Source organism: Lycorma delicatula, chromosome 1, assembly GCF_047948215.1.
Source record: "Lycorma delicatula isolate Av1 chromosome 1, ASM4794821v1, whole genome shotgun sequence".
Taxonomy (NCBI): Eukaryota; Metazoa; Arthropoda; class Insecta; order Hemiptera; family Fulgoridae; genus Lycorma; species Lycorma delicatula.
Window position 1 is genome coordinate 121,227,110 of NC_134455.1, and position 26,850 is coordinate 121,253,959.

The 26,850-nt window shown below is 31.9% G+C and overlaps 1 protein-coding gene across 3 annotated transcripts in view; it reads right to left on the reverse strand.

Annotated features, from left to right (window-relative positions):
• MED14 (mediator complex subunit 14) overlaps positions 1-26,850 on the reverse strand; it is a 130,384-nt gene that overhangs the window by 59,063 nt on the left and 44,471 nt on the right. For all 3 annotated transcript variants that reach the window (XM_075360179.1, XM_075360170.1, XM_075360159.1), the window contains exons 10-13: positions 16,780-16,921; positions 15,306-15,510; positions 8,317-8,476; positions 3,270-3,474 (exon numbers count right to left, since the gene is read on the reverse strand). In XM_075360179.1, coding sequence (XP_075216294.1) covers positions 3,270-3,474; positions 8,317-8,476; positions 15,306-15,510; positions 16,780-16,921 — 712 coding nt within the window. The remainder of the gene's footprint in view (positions 1-3,269; positions 3,475-8,316; positions 8,477-15,305; positions 15,511-16,779; positions 16,922-26,850) is intronic.

Genomic DNA, 26,850 nt, shown 5'->3' on the forward strand with positions numbered 1-26,850 from the left:
CTATATTAAGATGAAAAATTATTTATTAAAACATGTAAATAATCCATTACAGTGCTGCATTTCTCATTTGGACTGCTAGATGGCGACTTGCTAAATTTTCATCCTCCTTTTTTACGATAAGCCGCTCCCAGGATATTTTTCGATAGAGATATTTTCAATAAAGGTCTTTGAAATTGAAGACAAGGTTGTAAGTCTTGGTGAAAAGTACTTATGTGATTTTGGCTTACCAACACCAATTCCAGATAAAGAAGATAATCAAAATTCTTGTAATATCAATGAACTTCAAAAGTACATAAATATTAAACTTTCTAAATTAATACAATTTTCTCATTTAGAAAACAAGTTTTATAACATGTTTGTATTTTTAGATCAGCGCCAATCATATGGTTCTATCACTCATAATATCCATAGAAACAGAAGAAAAAATTTTTTTTTAGATGCTCCTGATGGAGGCACTGGGGAAACCTTTTACATTAATCTACTTCTCACATATTTTGATGAACAGTAGCTTGGCTCTTGTAACCATTATAAATTTTGACCAAATTAGGCTCATAGGGCTTAATTAAGTTTGTTACTTTATTTGTATTTTATACATTTTATTTTATAAATTTTTTATTACGTTGATGGACGATTTTAAAATGCAAGGTTAGATGGATTTATTCAGAAAAGATAGATTGTGGATAAACATGGCATGATTCATTTTTTATCACACATTCTTTCTAAAAATAAAATTTTATCGTAATATGACATCATGCTTGCAAATAGAACAAACATTTCCTAAAGAAAGCGTTATGTTAGTGTGCGTATACGCACTCACACAGATGGAGTAATTCTCAGAAATGGTGGTGGGTTAGACCGGTGAGACCATCGGAAAGATGTAGTTTGTGTTGGGATTCGTTGTGGTGAGTTTGAGTGCAGTGACTTTTTTAAAAAACTGTTCAGGAGGTTTGCAATCTATGTTTTATTCTGTATACAGGTATGAGAAACTATTATTAAAGGCCTCTCCGTTAAAATACTTCATGGCTCCACTATAAAATTACTTACTTATCTGTTGAGTATTTTATAAAAAATTATTAAAAATGATTCATGTTATAATGACAAATTATGTTCAAAATTACAATTAGAATTAATTTCGGATTGGCAAATTCCGTAGTAGTATAAGTATTAGATGATTTATTAAATTCAGATATGTTCAAGTAGATAAGTAATAGGGGCTCTACGAATTTCAAGTAGACTAATTATGGGTGTTCTAAGTCCAATGTGTTTATTATTTTTTATTTTTATAAATAATGTATAAATTAGTCATTGCTGTTAGTAACATTTTTTGATGTGTTGAGTTACTGTAACTTGTTTTTTTTTTTGTAAAACTTGGGAGAGCAATCTTAGGATGTAAACCTATCACGCAGCACAGTCTTAGTACATTGTTTCGCAAATCGCAACATTAGTAAGTACATTTTTTTTTTATTCTTTAAATTTTTATTTTTGTAAATAATTAAAATTTGATGTGGTATAAAATCTTACAAAATATTGCCCGAACTGGGACCAGAAGCTTACACTCTTAGTCTAACATTGTTAAGATGCTTCTCACTGGTGGTAGGACTGCTCATTCAACTTTTAAATTGCTGTTAAATGTATCATGTGGACAAGAGTTAATAATTTGCTCTATATGTAAAAATGGTCCTCTTGAGGACCAATGTAAAATTTTTACTATTGTAAAATTTTCAGATACAAAACTTATTGTATGGGATGAATGCACACGATTCACTGAGCTCATGTTGAAGCGATTGGCCATACTCTCAGAGACCTTAGGTCATGTGATCTAACTGATAGGTCAGTTGATGGGAGGCATAACTTTTGTCTTCGCTGGAAATTTTTGCCAAACTTTGCCAGTGTGGGCAAAGCCATGACAGGGAATTCTAGTAAAATATAAAGCAATGACCTAAAATGACCTTAGCACACATTATTAATTAGCAGGATTTCTGAAGAAAATCAATTACATGCTAAAATATTGCATTCAGTTATAATAAGAATGAATTAAATGCATAACATAATTCGATAAGACAAAGTGATGGAATTTAGCAAAATCTTGATATCACTTTAGAAAAGCCTGAGCAAATTGTCCAGTCTCATAACCTCTCTTAAACCTCCAATATACTTTAAAAAAATCTATAGTCTACTTCTGTGAAATTAACAGGTAAATCCCACCAATCTGAAAAGAAAAAAGAACTGAATATTAGGGACAACTATTTTTTTTCTTTGAAGCATCAAGTGCAGGAACTTTAAATCTACTTTTAATCATTATTTACAAATCTACTAAAAAACTTCTTATCTGTGTAGCACTAGTTTTTCTACACCGTCTGCAAAAAAAATAAAAAAAAACCTGCTGCTTACATTGATCTTTTAAGAGGATGAACATATGCAAGTTGAACGATTCTTGATTGGGATTGTAGTGAGGTGTTCTTTCACTTCTTCTTATTTGCAATGTTTTATAGAGCCTTCATAAAACATACTGCATACAGCATGGCATTGTTGTGCACATATAGAATGCTTTTTTATGCCATAAATTTTTAACCCCTTTTCTGAGCCTCTTTAGCATACAAAAACAATAAGCTTCTGCAATAATCATACTCCTCTTGGGCATAATTCAAGAGGCACAATAAACTGATTCACTATAATTTATTGTTGAAGTGAAAGGCCTTCCCAACTAGCAATCATCATCAATATTAATCACCTCATTCTCAAATAAAGCACACTTTTTGAAAATGTATTTTGCACTCTCAAACCATTTTGAATATTATTAATGTAAATAACTGGATTCTGCAATAATTGATATGAAACTGTATTTTAATTATGTATTTTAATAAAATGGAATGAATTTGTGTTGAATTTTACTTTTGTAACCATAAAAAGCAAGTTTCTAGGCAAACTTGCTATTTCCAAGCTACTTGCAATTAATACACCATGTTATTTGGTTTATTATATTTTACTCCATCATCCAAGTTTTTGCAATGATATATCTTTCACAAGGATATACAAGCAATGTTATAAATGCCTTAGATGAAAATATTTCTTAATCAAAAAATTATGAACAAATACAACATATTTATTGGCACCCTCTCATATAATTTAAAAAATAAATAAACAAATTAACTGTAGTTTAGATAGTTTAGTTTATCTCACTAGAAGACAATTTAAAATAAATGCTTATCTTTGTAGATGTATTAAAAAAACATCCTAATAAATAGAAAGAAATCTTAACAAATATTTACCATCTACTGATGTAAAAGGACCATGAGTCGTGACAAACGTATCAAACTCAATTAGAGTGAGTACTTTCAGGTACATCTTTGGTATTTCAGCTTCAATGGAATCATCATGTGGATCATCTTCAATAGACGAATGTTTCACTACAGCTAAATAGAAAAGACATTCTATCTCACATGGTGAGCTTTCCTTTTCTTTTAATTCAACTATCTGAAAACAACAAATAATAATACATTCAATAAAAAGAAAAGTAATCACAATATTTGATCTAATAATCAGGATCATTTAAATCATTTATAATTTTTTAAGATTCAATATATGATTTTATGCCAATACGTATTAAGTTTAATTTTAAAATTTTAGTAAATGCACATATTTAAAATTGTAAATTTTAATGCAGAACATTTTGAAAAAAACAAATAATTTTGAAAGTTATTATGCTATAAAAAAATTATAATTATGCCAATTTCATGTAATCTCCAATGTATTAATTATTAAAAAAATTAAGAATCAAATAAAATGATCCATTAGGTTCAAAGCTAACATCTAATTATCTACTTTTTTCATTCATGTTACCTCATCAAGACTTAATATTTTAATTAGAACTATACATTCAAATAAGAAAAATTACTACGAAGTTTGTAAAAAGTACAACTTAATAAGAAATAAACAAACAATGATTAAATTAAAAGAACATTTATAAATAATTAGCAGCTGTTTAAAAATAAATTCATTATTGTTTATTCAATAAATTCAAATTGTTTATTGCTACAGGCTGGACCCATGCTAAATTATTCAGCAGAAAACACTATCCTCTAAAAACCAACATCAAACATCATTTATTACCCACTATGTCCGTAGGAGGAGTGGTAATGTTTAATTGTTATGCATGATTGTTCCCCTCTGTAGCTTTACAGATGCAACCAAGTTCAATGAACTTTTGGGTAGTAACAGGTCTTCGGTCTGAAAGTAACATAAACTATCCTAAATTGTCTTACCTACATGGTGGGGGGGGGGGGGGCGCACAAAGGGGCAAAATAAATAATAAATGCAAGAAAAGCCAAAAGCCTGCCTATATTATCATAGTAAAAGGGTTTTAATTATTGTAAAAAGGATTTTTTCATATAGAAATGCATCAAATTGGCATATGAAATATTCTATTGTAATCAACCTCAGCCAATTTTGGATAACAGTGGTCATGTACTTGAAATCAAACCACAGCATTCAAAACTGTTAACTGTGCCTTCCATCGTTAAAAGCTTAGAAATCTTTATCAGTTAAAGGATTTGATCCAATTTTATGAAAGCTACTTGAAAAATCAAAAATAATATGTGTATTTAGTGATATTATTACATAGTTTTATGAGAAAAATTTATCTGTGCTTTAAAATACTTCTTTCTTCTATTTCTATTTATTTAATAATCTACATTTTCAAAATGATTCTGTGATTCTTTTCTTAGGAAAAGAAAAACTTGGCAAGTGTCAAAAAATAAATAAAAAATTATTATTAATTTTACAAATTATTAATGTTTGTTTTTGTCTTCAGTCATTTGACTGGTTTGATGCAGCTCTCCAAGATTCCCTATTTAGTGCTAGTCGTTTCATTTCAGTATACCCTCTACATCCTACATCCCTAACAATTTGTTTTACATATTCCAAACGTGGCCTGGCTACACAATTTTTCCCTTCTACCTGTCCTTCCAAAATTAAAGCGACTATTCCAGGGTGCCTTAGTATGTGGCCTATAAGTCTGTCTCTTCTTTTAACTATATTTTTCCAAATGCTTCTTTCTTCATCTATTTGCCGCAATACCTCCTCATTTGTCACTTTATCCACCCATCTGATTTTTAACATTCTCCTATAGCACCACATTTCAAAAGCTTCTAATCTTTTCTTCTCAGATACTCCGATTGTCCAAGTTTCACTTCCATATAAAGCGACACTCCAAACATACACTTTCAAAAATCTTTTCCTGACATTTAAATTAATTTTTGATGTAAACAACTTATATTTCTTACTGAAGGCTCGTTTAGCTTGTGCTATTCGGCATTTTATATCGCTCGTGCTTCGTCCATCTTTAGTAATTCTACTTCCCAAATAACAAAATTCTTCTACCTCCATAATCTTTTCTCCTCCTATTTTCACATTCAGTGGTCCATCTTTGTTATTTCTACTACATTTCATTACTTTTGTTTTGTTCTTGTTTATTTTCATGCGATAGTTCTTGCGTAGGACTTCATCTATGCCGTTCATTGTTTCTTCTAAATCCTTTTTATTCTCGGCTAGAATTACTATATCATCAGCAAATCGTAGCATCTTTATCTTTTCACCTTGTACTGTTACTCCGAATCTAAATTGTTCTTTAACATCATTAACTGCTAGTTCCATGTAAAGATTAAAAAGTAACGGAGATAGGGAACATCCTTGTCGGACTCCCTTTCTTATTAGGGCTTCTTTCTTCTGTTCTTCAATTTTTATTGTTGCTGTTTGGTTCCGGTACATGTTAGCAATTGTTCTTCTATCTCTGTATTTGAACCCTAATTTTTTTAAAATGCTGAACATTTTATTCCAGTCTACGTTATCGAAAGCCTTTTCTAGGTCTATAAACGCCAAGTATGTTGGTTTGTTTTTCTTTAATCTTCCTTCTACTATTAATCTGAGGCCTAAATTTGCTTCCCTTGTCCCTATACTTTTCCTGAAACCAAATTGGTCTTCTCCTAACACTTCTTCCACTCTCCTCTCAATTCTTCTGTATAAAATTCCAGTTAAGATTTTTGATGCATGACTAGTTAAACTAATTGTTCTGTATTCTTCACATTTATCTGCCCCTGCTTTCTTTGGTATCATAACTATAACACTTTTTTTGAAGTCTGATGGGAATTCCCCATTTTCATAAATATTACACACCAGTTTGTATAATCTATCAATCGCTTCCTCACCTGCACTGCGCAGTAATTCTACAGGTATTCCGTCTATTCCAGGAGCCTTTCTGCCATTTAAATCTTTTAATGCTCTCTTAAATTCAGATCTCAGTATTGTTTCTCCCATTTCATCCTCCTCAACTTCCTCTTCTTCCTCTATAACACCATTTTCTAATTCATTTCCTCCGTATAACTCTTCAATATATTCCACCCATCTATCGACTTTACCTTTCGTATTATATATTGGTGTACCATCTTTGTTTAACACATTATTAGATGTTAATTTATGTACCCCAAAATTTTCCTTAACTTTCCTGTATGCTCCGTCTATTTTACCAATGTTCATTTCTCTTTCCACTTCTGAGCACTTTTCTTTAATCCACTCTTCTTTCGCCAGTTTGCACTTCCTGTTTATAGCATTTCTTAATTGCCGATAGTTCCTTTTACTTTCTTCATCACTAGCATTCTTATATTTTCTACGTTGATCCATCAGCTGCAATATATCGTCTGAAACCCAAGGTTTTCTACCAGTTCTCTTTATTCCGCCTAAGTTTGCTTCTGCTGATTTAAGAATTTCCTTTGTAAACATTCTCCCATTCTTCTTCTACATTTTCTACCTTATCTTTTTTACTCAGACCTTTTGCGATGTCCTCCTCAAAAATCTTCTTTACCTCCTCTTCCTCAAGGTTCTCTAAATTCCACCGATTCATCTGACACCTTTTCTTCAGGTTTTTAAACCCCAATCTACATTTCATTATCACCAAATTATGGTCGCTATCAATGTCTGCTCCAGGGTAAGTTTTGCAGTCAACGAGTTGATTTCTAAATCTTTGCTTAACCATGATATAATCTATCTGATACCTTGCAGTATCGCCTGGCTTTTTCCAAGCGTATATTCTTCTATTATGATTTTTAAATTGGGTGTTGGCAATTACTAAATTATACTTCGTGCAAAACTCTATAAGTCGGTCCCCTCTTTCATTCCTTTTGCCCAGCCCGTATTCACCCACTATATTTCCTTCCTTGCCTTCTCCAATGCTTGCATTCCAATCTCCAACTATTATTAAATTTTCATCTCTTTTTACGTGTTTGATTGCTTCATCAATCTCTTTGTATACACACTCTACCTCATCATCATCATGGGCGCTTGTAGGCATATAGACGTTAACAATCGTTGTCGGTTTAGGTTTTGATTTTATCCTTATTACAATGATTCTATCGCTATGTGTTTTGAAATACTCCACTCTCCTCCCTATCTTCTTGTTCATCATGAAACCTACTCCTGCCTGCCTATTTGACGCTGAGTTAATTACTCTAAAATCACCTGACCAAAAGTCGCCTTCCTCTTCCCACCGAACCTCACTAATTCCTACTATATCCACATTTGTCCTACCCATTTCCCTTTTTAAATTCTCTAGCCTACCAACCTTTTTTAAGCTTCTAACATTAAATTATTAATATGTATTTTAATCAATAAAAAAAAAAAAAATTGTCATAAATATGTGTTTGTTTCATAGAGGGGGTGTAACTTACTTTCTAATCATCCCTTGTAACTGACTGCAATATATTCCTCGTTTTTATGAAATTGTTGTGGATATTACTTATATTGACAAAATTCGAACAACCTTTCTTTTGATTATTTTTTTATTTATTTTATATGTATTGTAGTTCATTTTTGTATTTTTCACAAACATATGTAGGACTATAAGTTTTATTATTATTTTTTTTATATGATTTAGTTTTTGTAATTATAATTACTTTTAGTTTTATAATGTTAATTATGTTAGGGATTACAGTGGATTAAAATAATAAAATACTACCAAAAAATGTACAATCGTTTTTGATCTCACAGTAGTGCATTCCTCCATAGATAAAGAGAGAATGCAGAACCACTAATAAAAATGCATGAGTAAAATCATTTTAATGATTACTAACTATTCACAAATAAGCAAAACATCTCTAACAACTAATTATATCAAACTTTTCAAATATTTAAAGCACAGGAAAAAGTCGTTTTACAACTACATCTAAATGTAACACTTATGGTATATGTTTGTATTTACAAACATATCTCATAAACAAAATACTAGTAAATTTACTTATGAATAAACAAAATAAGTGACAAGCTAACCAATATAACATTTGGATGTCGATGCAAGCGCACAAACATTCTGTGACGACCAATTTTAGACATAGGATGATCTGGATGGTGAAGTAATGGTAGTCGTTCATGTGATGTAGCTGGAAGATGCTGCAGAGTCTTCTCACATCTTCTCATTGTCATCCAGAATCTTGAAAAGAATTAGATTAGATGCTTTTAGTGTTCAAAAGTGTTTAAACTTTGAAGTTGAACAAAAAAACAAAAATAATTTTAACCTTAAGTGATTATTTTTCCTCCACAAAATCTTGACAGAGAAGCTCTTTCTGAGTTAAATATATAATATGATTTTAGATGCCTCTAAAAAATATTAATAAAGTAAATATAAATTTATTTACTTACTTAGAAAAATTCACACATGTGTAAATACGATAAATTAGTACATATAAATCACAAATCCAAATGAAGAAAGCTTTCATAATAACAAAGTAACTGTTAACAATAATAGAATTATAATAACATAATTTGTATTAATATAAACACAATATTGCTTGTCATTTATAAAGAAGCGCAACAGTAAGAGTAAAGTTTTTCTTAATCAACTTAAGAACATGTTTACAATATTACCAGCTTTATGAATTTAAATTGATAGCAAGCAAGTACTCTGCCTATCTGTCCATTCAATGATAACAATTATGAAAACAATTCATGCCACCAATGATATCATTCTGTAAAAAATTTAATTTCTAATCCTACAATAAAAAGATATAACAGTTCAATTTTTTCATGAAATATACTAGTACAAATACGCCATTTAAGACACACTCCCAAATTTATTTCTTGAAGATTGATTATACTGGTTACATCTTGAAGGTGATCTCAAGCCTCGTGATCTCAATTTCTTGAAGGTGATCTCAATTTCTTAGTGATATTCTGCATGTTTGATACAACATCTGAAAAGCAATTTTGGTGATCTCCACTTGGATCCTGTCTTTTAATTTCTTTCAGTGAAGTAAGTCAACTGCATAACCATGTTTTTAAGGGGTCTCAACAGCATGAAAACTTGCAAATCATACGTCAGGGGATCTTGAAGACTATATATTGCCATTTCTCTAAATAAAATGTCTGCCAAACAATTGGTGTACAGCTGCCGTTGATATTCATGTTGTATATAAAATTGATCTGATTTGTAATTACACATGGAAATATAACCATATAATTAAAATCAATAATTATAGTCTTTATAAGACATGACAGTGCAGAATTTATACAATCTTCCTCTTATAGTCATTAGCATTCTGATTAAATATACCAACATTATCATACTCACATTTATTAATAAATAAACAACATGAAATAAAATACTTTTCAGATAATTTAATGTTTTAGAATTTTTTTTAAAGGATTTTTAAAGTTTGACAATATTAACTAAAAAGCCATTCATAATCAATTATGATGTGATGGTTTATTTTAAGCCAGTCATTCAGCTGTGACATGATTGTTCGCCAAGTTGGTTTCCTATTTAGCAACCAATTTTAACCTGTTAGTTAAATTGCTCATTGAAATATCTGTTTTGAATGATTAATTGATTTAAGTTTACTTAAGGACCTTCAGATTATTTTGGTGAAATAGCTTTGCTGTTGGACCGTCCAAGAGCTGCAACTGTTGTGGCAAAAGGACCTCTCAAATGTGTTAAATTAGATAGAGCAAGGTATGATTCATTTTAAATCAGTTTTATTATATTATTTTTTATTATATATTCAAGATATAATCAGGCAAACATTACTTTCTCTTCAACATGTTTTCAGCCATTTAACAATGAAGGTATTGATTTGACAGTGAAATAAATTACGTGGTATAAGATTCTAGGTTTTGGTGAATCTTTTAAAAGTTTTATTACATTAAGAGTTGAATGTCACTAACGTCTTTCATAAATATTTGATATCTCTCCAAATCCCCTAATAACCTATTGCGCAACACATTTGATTAGCCTGTATCTTTCCTTGTTAGCTACATCCCATTTGGAGTGCTATCACTGTATCTAGAAGAAAAATCTAAGACGATGCCTTATATCCCCTCCTGGTAACAGTCGTCCCTAAACTTTGGCAGCTACTCGTGATAATGAACACTGCATCAGAGGAGACAGTTTTATAACTCAAACAGACTCATAGAAACATCCTTTTTTGGATCTGCTTAAGGTCAGTCTGTTATACTGTCCTTGATATAGACAATGACCCTTCTATCTGTCCTGCCACAGAAAGAAACATCAGTCCTTGCTACACGAAATCAGAGATTCCGCCACCTTAGCCTCACCTCTCAGATGGATGTGGATCACATTTTATTTGTCCTTCTCCTAAGGGAAAGAATCTCGCTCATTTCCAGAGGGAGGTGATATCAGCTCCCTCCCTAACTCAGTGAGTGTGGCTGGCCCTTTGCTCTCTGCTGAATTTACAACTACGTAAGTAGAACAATGATCTAAACTGAGGTCATCATCCATCAGGACCCATTGTTGTTCTTCCTAATGAGGTGTCCCCCTGACTTAACCTTCCCTATTTTGAGGAGCTGGGATATAATTAACCTATTTTGAGGGGTGTCAAGGTATTGGGACTTCTCCTTGACCCTCTTGGCGTACCTGGTGTCACCAATTGCTAAATGATGGATCAGAACAATGTTTCCGTCATTGACAGAGAACATAGACGCTTTTAATTTCAGTGGTCACGACAAGTAGCTCCAAGGGCCATCTCCTTGACACTAGCTGAGCAACCTCATCATCAGGAACTCCCTTGAGCAGAGTACTAACATCTGAAACATCAACCTTTTTTCATTCTTGTAACGTACATGGACGTGATCTATTCATACGGCCGGTATCTCCCAGATTCCTCTTAAGTGGAGCTAGCTGAGTCATGAGCCTTCCCAGTTCCACATCAGCCTGCTTCAGTTCTCACTTAGCAATCTTACCGATGTGACCATGGATCATTATATTAATGTCCATGATCCTGATGAAAAGCTTGTCAAATAAAAGGGATGCAGTACCCTGTCTCCCAGCCTCTCCTATCCCAGTGACAGTAATACAATGGTCTTGGATGGTGTGGACAAACATAAATTGAAAGGATCATCCTTTTCATATTAAAAAAAAACTGTTCAAAGTCGCCTGCCGTAACTCCAGGGTGTTGGGACTTAGCACCAAGAAAGTCCAAAGTAGCTCTCTCTCGTTCAGTAACGCGAGAGAACTATGGTTGCATAGCAGCTGAAAACAAGTTTGTTGCGAACTTGTTTAATTATATCTGTTTATAATATTTCACTATATCAATCATATATATTGCTGTTTATATTTTGGTACCATTTGAAAGGAAGGATCTATGTCCTCTTTTTTTTCGTCAGGACGACTTAAAGGCCGTATCAACATCACTCAGTCCTCTGAGTACTGCGCAGCTGAAAGCAATGGAAAACTACAGCTGCTTTTTTTCCAAGAAAATGTGGCTCTCTGCATTTTCACATAGCAATAATGGAGGCGCCTTCCTTGGTAAAATATTCTGGAGGTAAAATAGTCCCCCGTTCGGATCTCGGGGTGGGGACTACTAAGGAAGGGGTCACCAGAAAATTAAAAAATAACATTCTACGAGTCGGAGCGTGGAATGTTAGAAGCTTAAAAAAGGTTGGTAGGCTAGAAAATTTAAAAAAGGAAATGGGTAGGACAAATGTGGATATAGTAGGAATTAGTGAGGTTCGGTGGGAAGAGGAAGGCGACTTTTGGTCAGGTGATTTTAGAGTAATTAACTCAGCGTCAAATAGGCAGGCAGGAGTAGGTTTCATGATGAACAAGAAGATAGGGAGGAGAGTGGAGTATTTCAAAACACATAGCGATAGAATCATTGTAATAAGGATAAAATCAAAACCTAAACCGACAACGATTGTTAACGTCTATATGCCTACAAGCGCCCATGATGATGATGAGGTAGAGTGTGTATACAAAGAGATTGATGAAGCAATCAAACACGTAAAAAGAGATGAAAATTTAATAATAGTTGGAGATTGGAATGCAAGCATTGGAGAAGGCAAGGAAGGAAATATAGTGGGTGAATACGGGCTGGGCAAAAGGAATGAAAGAGGGGACCGACTTATAGAGTTTTGCACGAAGTATAATTTAGTAATTGCCAACACCCAATTTAAAAATCATAATAGAAGAATATACGCTTGGAAAAAGCCAGGCGATACTGCAAGGTATCAGATAGATTATATCATGGTTAAGCAAAGATTTAGAAATCAACTCGTTGACTGCAAAACTTACCCTGGAGCAGACATTGATAGCGACCATAATTTGGTGATAATGAAATGTAGATTGGGGTTTAAAAACCTGAAGAAAAGGTGTCAGATGAATCGGTGGAATTTAGAGAACCTTGAGGAAGAGGAGGTAAAGAAGATTTTTGAGGAGGACATCGCAAAAGGTCTGAGTAAAAAAGATAAGGTAGAAAATGTAGAAGAAGAATGGGAGAATGTTTACAAAGGAAATTCTTAAATCAGCAGAAGCAAACTTAGGCGGAATAAAGAGAACTGGTAGAAAACCTTGGGTTTCAGACGATATATTGCAGCTGATGGATCAACGTAGAAAATATAAGAATGCTAGTGATGAAGAAAGTAAAAGGAACTATCGGCAATTAAGAAATGCTATAAACAGGAAGTGCAAACTGGCGAAAGAAGAGTGGATTAAAGAAAAGTGCTCAGAAGTGGAAAGAGAAATGAACATTGGTAAAATAGACGGAGCATACAGGAAAGTTAAGGAAAATTTTGGGGTACATAAATTAACATCTAATAATGTGTTAAACAAAGATGGTACACCAATATATAATACGAAAGGTAAAGTCGATAGATGGGTGGAATATATTGAAGAGTTATACGGAGGAAATGAATTAGAAAATGGTGTTATAGAGGAAGAAGAGGAAGTTGAGGAGGATGAAATGGGAGAAACAATACTGAGATCTGAATTTAAGAGAGCATTAAAAGATTTAAATGGCAGAAAGGCTCCTGGAATAGACGGAATACCTGTAGAATTACTGCGCAGTGCAGGTGAGGAAGCGATTGATAGATTATACAAACTGGTGTGTAATATTTATGAAAATGGGGAATTTCCATCAGACTTCAAAAAAAGTGTTATAGTTATGATACCAAAGAAAGCAGGGGCAGATAAATGTGAAGAATACAGAACAATTAGTTTAACTAGTCATGCATCAAAAATCTTAACTAGAATTTTATACAGAAGAATTGAGAGGAGAGTGGAAGAAGTGTTAGGAGAAGATCAATTTGGTTTCAGGAAAAGTATAGGGACAAGGGAAGCAATTTTAGGCCTCAGATTAATAGTAGAAGGAAGATTAAAGAAAAACAAACCGACATACTTGGCGTTTATAGACCTAGAAAAGGCTTTCGATAACGTAGACTGGAATAAAATGTTCAGCATTTTAAAAAAATTAGGGTTTAAATACAGAGATAGAAGAACAATTGCTAACATGTACAGGAACCAAACAGCAACAGTAACAACTGAAGAACATAAGAAAGAAGCCGTAATAAGAAAGGGAGTCCGACAAGGATGTTCCCTATCGCCGTTACTTTTTAATCTTTACATGGAACTACCAGTTAATGATGTTAAAGAACAATTTAGATTCGGAGTAACAGTACAAGGTGAAAAGATAAAGATGCTACGATTTGCTGATGATATAGTAATTCTAGCCGAGAGTAAAAAGGATTTAGAAGAAACAATGAACGGCATAGATGAAGTCCTACACAAAAACTATCGCATGAAAATAAACAAGAACAAAACAATGAAGTCCTACGCAAAAACTATAGCATGAAAATAAACAAGAACAAAACAAAAGTAATGAAATGTAGTAGAAATAACAAAGATGGACCACTGAATGTGAAAATAGGAGGAGAAAAGATTATGGAGGTAGAAGAATTTTGTTATTTGGGAAGTAAAATTACTAAAGATGGACGAAGCAGGAGCGATATAAAATGCCGAATAGCACAAGCTAAACGAGCCTTCAGTAAGAAATATAATTTGTTTACATCAAAAATGAATTTAAATGTCAGGAAAAGATTTTTGAAAGTGTATGTTTGGAGTGTCGCTTTATATGGAAGTGAAACTTGGACAATCGGAGTATCTGAGAAGAAAAGATTAGAAGCTTTTGAAATGTGGTGCTATAGGAGAATGTTAAAAATCAGATGGGTGGATAAAGTGACAAATGAAGAGGTATTGCGGCAAATAGATGAAGAAAGTAGCATTTGGAAAAATATAGTTAAAAGAAGAGACAGACTTATAGGCCACATACTAAGGCATCCTGGAATAGTCACTTTAATATTGGAAGGACAGGTAGAAGGGAAAAATTGTGTAGGCAGGCCACGTTTGGAGTATGTAAAACAAATTGTTGGGGATGTAGGATGTAGAGGGTATACTGAAATGTAACGACTAGCACTAGATAAGGAATCTTGGAAAGCTGCATCAAACCAGTCAAATGACTGAAGACAAAAAAAAAAAAAAAAAAAAAGTTTACTTGTATTTTTTTAGCTGGTCCTTTACTTTTACATAAGAATAATATTTTATTTACATGGATATAAATAAAAATCAACCTAATTTCATTTATACCAATAATAGAAAAATAAAGAAAATAAATAAGCAAGCAATAAAATACTTGAAATATTTGACTGATAACACCAGTTAAAAACCAGTTTAATACTGAAAGTGCAACTAAAACGGTATGGTAAAATGCAAACAATTTTAGCCACATTATTTTCATAATCTGCTCTCTTAAAGCTCCCAAAGCATAAAATAATAGTAAGACGGGATTTTAAAACTTAAAAAGTTAAGAAACATCAGACTTTAACATTCAATATACAATACATTTTGTCTATAGAATATTTTCCTACTACTCCTCATACTAGTATTACGATTTGTTTAAAATTGTCAACTGCTCCACACTGTTAAGGTTATAAAACTATAAAAGGTTAAAACTTCTCAGAGATAAGTGATGTACCTTAGTTCAGATATGAGAGTAGTAAGACGAGTATGATCTCCATTTAGTGCAGCCTGAAGTTCTGGAATAAGTGGTGGATCATACTGAGGCACATGACACTGTAGCATTCCTGTATGTGTATCTACAGTCACTAGCAACTGTTCAGCACGTAAACAAGGTTGCAAAATTCCAACAGATAAAATAGCTGGAGATCCTTGTAATTGACCTAAAACAAATAATGGAGCTATTTAAGTATTTCACCTTCCAATAACTAACATGTGTAAGCTATATAAAATAATTTATATTACAAAAAAAAAAACATAAGTATTAACTCTCACTTTTTCTGTTTAGCCTCCTGAACCACCGTAAGTTATTACTTCAGAGGATGAATGAAGACAATATGTATGAATGAAGTGTAAGTCTTGTACAGTCTCAAGTAAACCACTTCCGGTGAGATGTCTGGTTAATTGAAACCCAACCGCCAAAGAACACCAATATCCATGATCTAGTATTCAAATCCGTATAAAAGCAATTGCTTTTACTAGGATTTGAACCTTAAAACTCTCAATTTCGAAATCAGGGGATTTGTGATGATGAGTTTACCACCAACAGACCAACCTGGAGGAATAAGTATTACACTAAACTAAATTAAACACACTTGTCCACTTACAATACAGAAGCTAGAAATAATATTAACAACAGTCATACAATTCATTTTAAAAGTAGTAATTTACAAAATAGTATTTGTATAAATATATTAAAATAATTTGTAAAATATATAAACATTAGCAGCCTAAATATGTAACAATAAGAGCACTTAAAATAAATGACACAAGATCTTCATTACACCTATTTTGAATCTTATTAAAATAAAATTTAACAAACTCTAACTTTAGCCATGGTAATACAAGGATATTAACATGGTAATCAAGCTGACTAATATATAGAAGAGATATAATGATTCATTAACATCATGCGATGCTTCTGGAATAGACTAATGAGGTGGAACAGAAAGTGCACCTGTGAAATTAATGGAAAAAACAAAAATGTTCAATCAAGTACAAAGGTAATGTTATACCTATATTGAACAAACATGTGGGGCTATCTAGCTGATGACAAAACATTTATTCGATTGACTTCTTAACATTAAGTAATAATAATAAAGAAACATGAACTGCAAAAATATTGCAATACTGCTTATACTGCTTTGCATTACTGCTTTATTGCACTACTAATAATAATCAAAGATAAAATAATTCATAAATCAACTGTTTATAAAAATGAAATAATAATAATACATTCAAAGTATGAATATACATAAAATAACAAAAAAAATTTTTTTTTTTTTCAAATGAATTTTACGACTTATATCAGGCAAAAAAAAAAACTACTTCATTCTAGTAGAACATCACTTTATTATGAAGTTGCCTTACATCAATAATTAAGATAATAAATGAAAAATATTTTTAGTTAACAATTTTAAAAGCACTCTTACATTCAGCATCCTTCAGCATAGTCTGTAATTCTGTTTTCAGATCAGAAAGACGGCTTTTAGTTCGAACATATATAGTATGCACAAGAAGACGTTCCATTGACAATAAATCTGATCTTATAGCACGGTCTGCTATTTCACACTCCTATAAGCATAAAAAATGTAAATTTACTTCTATGGACACTACTGACAAAAATGTTAACAGAACAGATATATTATTCACTAATAACCAGACATTATGAGCCAGATAAATGCAAGATTAACCAATATTAGCATAACTAAATCATCTATACGTCAAATAAAAATTAAATTTTAAATAAATTTGTAAATAAACTTTTAATGTACTGCGCTACTAATCAGTAATTATATTTATAGCTTGTCAAAGCCAAATTGGCACAGATCTGATCTAGGCGATGGTTGCCTAGCTAGCATGGGGCTATAATATGCTATTCATGGAAGACAATATACATAACGGTATAAAATCTTTTTTATCTTATAGTAATCTTTTAATTTAATTAATCTTTTTATACTAATTTACGGTATATATATATATATATATATTTTTTTTTTTAGTATTTTTTAATACTAATATTTATTCCACTCAATAAACAAATTCACATCACACATTTTTAAAATGGTTTTAGTATTATATTTCTATAAAAAAATATAAATATATAAGAGTGGGTGCAAACATGAACACTCTTTAGGCCATTCTTCACGCATATGAAAAAATTGGCAAAGAGATCAAATTTTTAATTTGAAGCTATGACTTTTACATATCTTACATTTCACCGTGAAAGCTTGTCAAATCCACTCTGAGGTACAGTCCTAAAATTATTTTTTACCTTTTAATGCATTTAATTTAAGAGTAATGTTTTAAATTTTTTTTTACATATTTTTTATTTTCTACTTTTCAGTCTTCATAATTTTATATTTTACAACTGTGCTAGCACACAGTTTTGAGCATATTTAGCAAAAGATTGGATCGATACATTTTACAGTGGGTGAGTGTAATCAAAAGTAAACGATTTAATTACTGAATAACCAAGATCCGGTTGATAAAGAGTGTATCTGATGCATTAAACAATTAGGGCTTGACCTGCTAATACATATGCTGTTTGAATTGTGAAAATCAGGCAAGCGGCTGCCAAGATATTATGGTGGCACTCCATTGCACCCCCTCCCAAATTTCCAAACAATTTTTTTCAAACAATTTCCGGAGGTACTTTAAAATATTATCATCTGAAAGGTACCACTGGGAATGAATGGAGTATTGTTGAGGGGGTTGAACAAACTTTTCAAGTGCTAGGCTAATTTTTATAACGCTAAATGTTCAGTCGCTAGTAGACCAAAGTTTTGGGAAAATTTATTACTTTTTAACCAGATCAGAATTTTTGGATGAAAATCCAAATATCTCAAAAACGGTCGGGTCCTAGGAGTCTGAAAAATTTTCTCGACCCCCCCTAGACAACAACCCTACAACATATCAGCAGGTCAACCACAAACTGTTTAATCCATCAAGTGCACTCTTGATCAACAGTATCTGGGTTATCCAGAAATTAAATTGTTTAGCCTAACGAAAAGTACAAAATGAAAAACCTTAAAATCAAAACATACCAATCTTTTGCTAAATACGCTCAAACCTGTGCACTTGTGCAGCTGTAAAGTATAAACTTATGAAGACTAAAAAGTAGAATATAAAAAATAAGTAAAAAAAAAATTTTACAACACCACTCTTAATTAAACACATTAAAATGTAAAAAATTATTTTGGGATGCTATCTCAGAATGGAATGACAACTAACTTTGATGGCACTATATAAGATTATGTGAAAGTCATAACTTCAAATTAAAAATCTGATCTTTTTGCCAATTTTTTCATATGCATGATGAATGGCCTAAAGATTGGGGTGCAAATATAAGCACCCCATTCCTTTACAAGGAGAAATTAATTTTTTTCAGAAGCTATTTCACCAGTAATTCATTAAACTGTTCTTTTTGAGACTCATGTGGCAACACAACACATTCTACAACTTTTTTGGGGTCACTAACAATCATTTCAACTGCAGCTTCCCCTGCCATATAATTGAAAACGTTGTGTGTAATTTTTTCTTTCCTTTGGCAGTGACTCTTTTCCACATAAATAAGACATAATATGCAAAATAATAAAATCAATTCACTCTGAATTGATTTTATTATTTTATCATAAGATTAGAGCCGACAAAATTTTAGTAATTTAACACAAATAAATTACTTTCAAAATTTCACGTAAGACTTCAACTAATTTCAAAAACTGAAACTCAAAGAACACTACAATTGGATGATAACCTTATAATCTTCCGATAAACACAATTAACTGGCCAAGTTTTAACTGCAAATACAGTATAAATTAGAATGGAATCATTTACAAAACCAAGTTAGTCTCTGAATGAATCAGGAACAGTTTGTATAATAGAGATTTAATGTTTCATTTGAATGATTAGAATGACCCATCGTTTGATTATTTACACAAACCTGAATAAAAAATTTTTTCTTACATATGACTCACAGCCTAGGCCAGTATTTGGTTGTTCGCCTCTCCTGGAATAGAGGACAAACAGCGTAGCATGTAGACATCAATCTTGTGTGTCTTTAGCTCGCATATTTTATACAATTACAAAACTATAAATAAATACATTTAGGCCTAAACACTAATCAGTAACAGCCGATTAGCCTGCATAATACTGTATAACATATCTATTTCATATCTAATCAAGAAATAAATGATTAATTTAATAATACATAAGCTCAGGATTAAATAAGTAACTCACAAATATAAGATATGAATTTGTTCATTGACTGGAATAAACAATAGTCATACCATATACATACTGTCTTTAATCGAGTAATAATAATACTACTCGATTAAAGACAGTATTAAAACCCATGTTCATTAGGCAGCGATAAATAGCTATGCTGTTCATCAGTTCTGTGCCAATTGAGCTTGGAAAAGCTATACTACTTTTAATTCTTTTGGTAGTGCCATGCATGAATACAGTAAAATAGTTCAGTTAACCATGTACACATGTAGACTGTTTGATAACATTTATAACCATTTATTGTGTGCTGGTGTATGATTACAGCAATTACACAAAATGAAAAATTAAATACCTCCAAAGATTACCATCTTGAATTCATAAACTACAATTAACTCTTTTCTAATAAAAGGAGGAAAAAAATAATAACCAATGTCAAGATTGGTGGAATATTAAAAATGGTATATTCTCTGTTGTAAAGTGTACTCTGTTGTAATTTTTTATATACCAGCCATATCATTTGTTTCTGCTTCACTGAAGAACTTGTCTTTATTTTCAAGTATAAAAATTGACTTTCAACAACTTTTATGGTACAACTGAATTGTTTTGAACAATTTTTTTTAATTTGTTAATACACTTAGGGGGGAAAAATGGCAATGAACAAAAAATAAAATTAAAAAACCAAATGGCTAACCAAATTCCTTGGTTAGCCAGGATCTGAACCCAGTGACAGTGATCATATACTTCTAATAATAGAAATAAAAGTAATATTGAAAAAATTAAAGGAATGGAAAAAAATAAAAACAACAACAAACAAAATAAAAACTGAAAAATATAATAAATGGAAAGGAGGTAGTAGGAGAGAAACTAATTTCGAAATTAAAAAGAAGGAATGCAAAAAGCAATAATACAACTGAATTCTGGCTACAAATGAAAGCTTTCATAACAAAAAATCAGTAGAATAGACATTAAGGGAAGAAAATAAAGAAATAATGGGTTACCAAAAAGATGACTGAAAAAAAAATGGAAGACAGAAGAAAATATAATAACAGGAAAGATGAACAAGGTAAGAAGCTCTGCAGAAAATTGGATAATAAATTAAGAAGAGTACATAAAAGCAATTGAGAAACGGCTTGAAGACAAAGGCTAATTGAAGATCTAAAAATAAAAGAACAGCAAAACTAATGTATAGAAAAGTAAAACCTGTAACATGGAATAAATGAAGGAAGGGTACAGAGACTAAAGAAATCTTCAGTAGAAATGGCCAAATATTACACAAAGAGGAATTATTTAGTTAAAGATAGGATTACACAGAAAAATAAAACCCATCTACACAAAACCAAATCATCTTTCCATACAACAGGAGGAAATGGAAAATAAGAAGTACGACTTAGGATTTGAATCCTGAAATCCTAAGTTATGTAAGGAATAAAAGATATAAATAATGCTAAAGCTGCAGAAATAGGTGAACTGCAATAGAAATGATTAAATAAATGTCCTTATTGAGATGGTAAAACTATATAATACAATCTACAATAGTAAAATGTGGTCAGAGGACTTTCTTTAATATAATCATGATGCCAATTCTCAAAAATTGTAAAGAGTGAAGATTAAGAACAACTGTTTTTTTTATTCTGCATCAGCAAAGATTCTTTTATGACCTCTGAACAGAAGAACGAGTAAGAAAATGGACCATTGGTTATAGAAAAATAAGAAATTAGGAAGGGAAGGAGACAAGGGATGCAACTGGGCTAATAGTGAGAGGTATTTATTAAAGTACAGAATAAGTGAATGTTTCCAGGATATGAAAAATGTAATCAACCATATGAAGTGGGATAAACTAATGGAAATATAAAAAGCCTAGATTCAAATTAAAAATGTAGAATATTAAGAATTCTATCTAAATCATAAAATGGGTGTGGAAATAAAGGATGCTCAAACTTAGTGGTTTAATATAGGAAGAGGAGAAAACAAAGATATTTTCCAACCTTGTTTAATATGTACGTTGATGGTTTGATAAAAATGCACAGAAAACAATTAAAGAATTAACACAGGAGGAGAGAAAATAATATCCACAAGGTTTACAAATGGCATGGTTTTTAGAAGATAAAGCACAGATATTCAACAGATGTTTTCAAAATTAGAAGATATGACAGAATATGGAATGACGGTGAATGGAAAACTGAAGTAATGGAGATAGGAGACAATAAGTCAATAAATGTCTGCACAAAAGAAGGAACATGTAAAACAGAGCAGACACTTATATGTACTGATAACAGAAGATTACAAAAGTGAAAACAAAAATAGCAACAGCTAAGGAAACATTCCACAGAGAGATACAATTATTATGTAGCTAAGATGGAGGTAGACTTGAAGAACTACCTTGTAAAGTGTTATATTTTGAGTACACAAACATATAACACAAGCACTAAGAAAAAGAAAAGCTGGAGACATTTGGAATGTAGGCATGGAGGAAATTAGACAAAACAGTTGATTGGACAACATAAAATGAACAGACAAGGAGCGAATGAATGAAGAAGTAATAAGGAGAATTATTGGAAATAGAAGCTTAATCAGAACAAATCAAAATATGAAAACTAACTGGCTGGCACAAATCACGTGAAAAAAAAGGATTGAATAATATAGCACTAAAGGGATCGGTTGAAGATGCAAAAGAGACTAGAAAAAAATAAAAATGATAGATTATAGATGAAGTCAATGAAAATTGAAGCTATCAGGATATCAAAAGTTTAATTGGGAAAAGAAAAAGAATGGAGATGGACATGAGGGCCTCTTCAAAAGAGGGCCATGAATGTACAGAAAAGGTGACTAAGGAAAAAACTACTTTATATGGTACCAAAATATAGTAATACAAGTCTCTAACACTTTTTTGGTCTAAGAAAGATTTTTTACCAGATTTTAACCCCCTGCTCTTCCATGACAAACCAGACTTTTCTCCATAAACTTCTAATAACATAACATCATATTTAACCCCACAGCCCACGAGCAATGGAAAAAAGTTGCATTAATATTTAAATAATATTATTAAAAATATATGCATAAAACTGATTTATTAAATGAGATCAATAACAAATTGTTATTATTTAACAATTATTATTTTTTAATAATTAATTAAATAAATATTTTACTTTACTTAACACAAATATCTAAGTCAATAGTCTAAAAGTACCTAAGTAGCTATATAATTTAATTTTATTATAATTATTATCACCTATTAAAAAGATACATTTATCAGGATTGTTGGCATAGTATACTTACAAATTTAAATAAATTTAATATTTATAAAAGGCATTTAATAAAAATTATTCAATAATTAAAATATGTGAAAACAATAAATTAATAATACCTATTTATTAAAAAATAATTTTTTTTGAGACAATAAATGCATAAATATATATATAAACTATATCTGTAAAATTCAAGATACTTGCACACATATATGTACATTTATAAAGATATAAGCGTACCATCTTTTATAACATTCTATCTGAATAATTACCACTATTGGAACAATTTTCTCATGTAAAAATCAGGGTGTTCATTATAAAATGTCAATAAATCTCTGAAATTTGCAGAACTCTTTATAGAACTTTTATAAATGATATACAAATTTAAATTTAGTCTCATTTCAAAATTCAAAGAAAAGAAAACATACAGCTATTGCTAATAAAATGTGTTTTAGTCAGCAACAACTCTTTACAATACAAAATGCTCTTCATACATCAACTAATTTTAGGAGTAGAACCACTCACAAAAAAAAAAATGGTTATTATAGAAAACAAAAAAAAAACATAATTTTTATTAATAACATTTAAATCCTCCTCTATGAATCATGAGACCTTGCCGTTGGTGAGGGGGCTTGAGTGCTCAGGGATACAGAGTAGCTGGACCGAAGGTGCAACCATATCGGAGAGGTATCTGTTGAGAGCCAGACTAAGGAATGATTCCTGAAAGAGGGCAGCAGCTCTTTCAGTAGTTGTTAGGGGCGTGAGTCAGGACGACTTAAACGGCCGTATCAACATCACTCAGTCCTCTGAGTACTGCGCAGCTGAAAGCAATGGAAAACTACAGCTGCTTTTTTTCCAAGAAAATGTGGCTCTGCATTTTCACATAGCAATAATGGAGGCGCCTTCCTTGGTAAAATATTCCGGAGGTAAAATAGTCCCCCGTTCGGATCTCCGGGTGGGGACTGCTAAGGAAGGGGTCACCAGAAAATTAAAAAATAACATTCTACGAGTCGGAGCGTGGAATGTTAGAAGCTTGAAAAAGGTTGGTAGGCTAGAAAATTTAAAAAGGGAAATGGGTAGGACAAATGTGGATATAGTAGGAATTAGTGAGGTTCGGTGGGAAGAGGAAGGCGACTTTTGGTCAGGTGATTTTAGAGTAATTAACTCAGCGTCAAATAATGGGCAGGCAGGAGTAGGTTTCGTGATGAACAAGAAGATAGGGAGGAGAGTGGAGTATTTCAAAACGCATAGCGATAGAATCATTGTAATAAGGATAAAATCAAAACCTAAACCGACAACGATTGTTAACGTCTATATGCCTACAAGCGCCCATGATGATGATGAGGTAGAGTTTGTATACGAAGAGATTGATGAAGCAATTAAACACGTAAAAGGAGATGAAAATTTAATAATAGTTGGAGATTGGAATGCAAGCATTGGAAAAGGCAAGGAAGGAAATATAGTGGGTGAATACGGGCTGGGCAAAAGGAATGAAAGAGGGGACCGACTTATAGAATTTTGCACGAAGTATAATTTAGTAATTGCCAACACTCAATTTAAAAATCATAATAGAAGAATATACACTTGGAAAAAGCCAGGCGATACTGCAAGGTATCAGATAGATTATATCATGGTTAAGCAAAGATTTAGAAATCAACTCGTTGACTGCAAAACTTACCCTGGAGCAGACATTGATAGCGACCATAATTTGGTGATAATGAAATGTAGATTGGGGTTTAAAAACCTGAAGAAAAGGTGTCAGATGAATCGGTGGAATTTAGAGAAGCTTGAGGAAGTGGAGGTAAAGAAGATTTTTGAGGAGGACATCGCAAGAGGTCTGAATAAAAAAGATAAGGTAGAAAATGTAGAAGAAGAATGGGAGAATGTTAAAAAGGAAATTCTTAAATCAGCAGAAGCAAACTTAGGCGGAATAAAGAGAACCGGTAGAAAACCTTGGGTTTCAGACGATATATTGCAGCTGATGGATGAACGTAGAAAATATAAGAATGCTAGTGATGAAGAAAGTAAAAGGAACTATCGGAAATTAAGAAATGCTATAAACAGGAAGTGCAAACTGGCGAAAGAAGAGTGGATTAAAGAAAAGTGTTCAGAAGTGGAAAGAGAAATGAACATTGGTAAAATAGACGGAGCATACAGGAAAGTTAAGGAAAATTTTGGGGTACATAAATTAAAATCTAATAATGTGTTAAACAAAGATGGTACACCAATATATAATACGAAAGGTAAAGTCGATAGATGGGTGGAATATATTGAAGAGTTATACGGAGGAAATGAATTAGAAAATGGTGTTATAGAGGAAGAAGAGGAAGTTGAGGAGGATGAAATGGGAGAAACAATACTGAGATCTGAATTTAAGAGAGCATCAAAAGATTTAAATGACAGAAAGGCTCCTGGAATAGACGGAATACCTGTAGAATTACTGCGCAGTGCAGGTGAGGAAGCGATTGATAGATTATACAAACTGGTGTGTAATATTTATGAAAATGGGGAATTCCCATCAGACTTCAAAAAAAGTGTTATAGTTATGATACCAAAGAAAGCAGGGGCAGATAAATGTGAAGAATACAGAACAATTAGTTTAACTAGTCATGCATCAAAAATCTTAACTAGAATTTTATACAGAAGAATTGAGAGGAGAGTGGAAGAAGTGTTAGGAGAAGACCAATTTGGTTTCAGGAAAAGTATAGGGACAAGGGAAGCAAATTTAGGCCTCAGATTAATAGTAGAAGGAAGATTAAAGAAAAACAAACCAACATACTTGGCGTTTATAGACCTAGAAAAGGCTTTCGATAACGTAGACTGGAATAAAATGTTCAGCATTTTAAAAAAATTAGGGTTCAAATACAGAGATAGAAGAACAATTGCTAACATGTACCGGAACCAAACAGCAACAATAAAAATTGAAGAACATAAGAAAGAAGCCCTAATAAGAAAGGGAGTCCGACAAGGATGTTCCCTATCTCCGTTACTTTTTAATCTTTACATGGAACTAGCAGTTAATGATGTTAAAGAACAATTTAGATTCGGAGTAACAGTACAAGGTGAAAAGATAAAGATGCTACGATTTGCTGATGATATAGTAATTCTAGCCGAGAATAAAAAGGATTTAGAAGAAACAATGAACGGCATAGATGAAGTCCTACGCAAGAACTATCGCATGAAAATAAACAAGAACAAAACAAAAGTAATGAAATGTAGTAGAAATAACAAAGATGGACCACTGAATGTGAAAATAGGAGGAGAAAAGATTATGGAGGTAGAAGAATTTTGTTATTTGGGAAGTAGAATTACTAAAGATGGACGAAGCACGAGCGATATAAAATGCCGAATAGCACAAGCTAAACGAGCCTTCAGTAAGAAATATAAGTTGTTTACATCAAAAATTAATTTAAATGTCAGGAAAAGATTTTTGAAAGTGTATGTTTGGAGTGTCGCTTTATATGGAAGTGAAACTTGGACAATCGGAGTATCTGAGAAGAAAAGATTAGAAGCTTTTGAAATGTGGTGCTATAGGAGAATGTTAAAAATCAGATGGGTGGATAAAGTGACAAATGAAGAGGTATTGCGGCAAATAGATGAAGAAAGAAGAGACAGACTTATAGGCCACATATTAAGGCATCCTGGAATAGTCGCTTTAATATTGGAAGGACAGGTAGAAGGGAAAAATTGTGTAGGCAGGCCACGTTTGGAGTATGTAAAACAAATTGTTGGGGATGTAGGATGTAGAGGGTATACTGAAATGAAACGACTAGCACTAGATAGGGAATCTTGGAGAGCTGCATCAAACCAGTCAAATGACTGAAGACAAAAAAAAAAAAAAAAAAAAAACATTTAAATGCAAGAGGGATTTTTTATTAAGAATTTAAAACACACTTCCTACAAATAATACTTCAAATTTTTCCATTACGTTTATTCTTTTCTTAATTACAAACTAATAACTGTTTTGTTTAAAAGAGAAAGAAAAAAACAATTTTCAATCTTCTATTTAATTTAACGTTTTGCAGGTTGTTA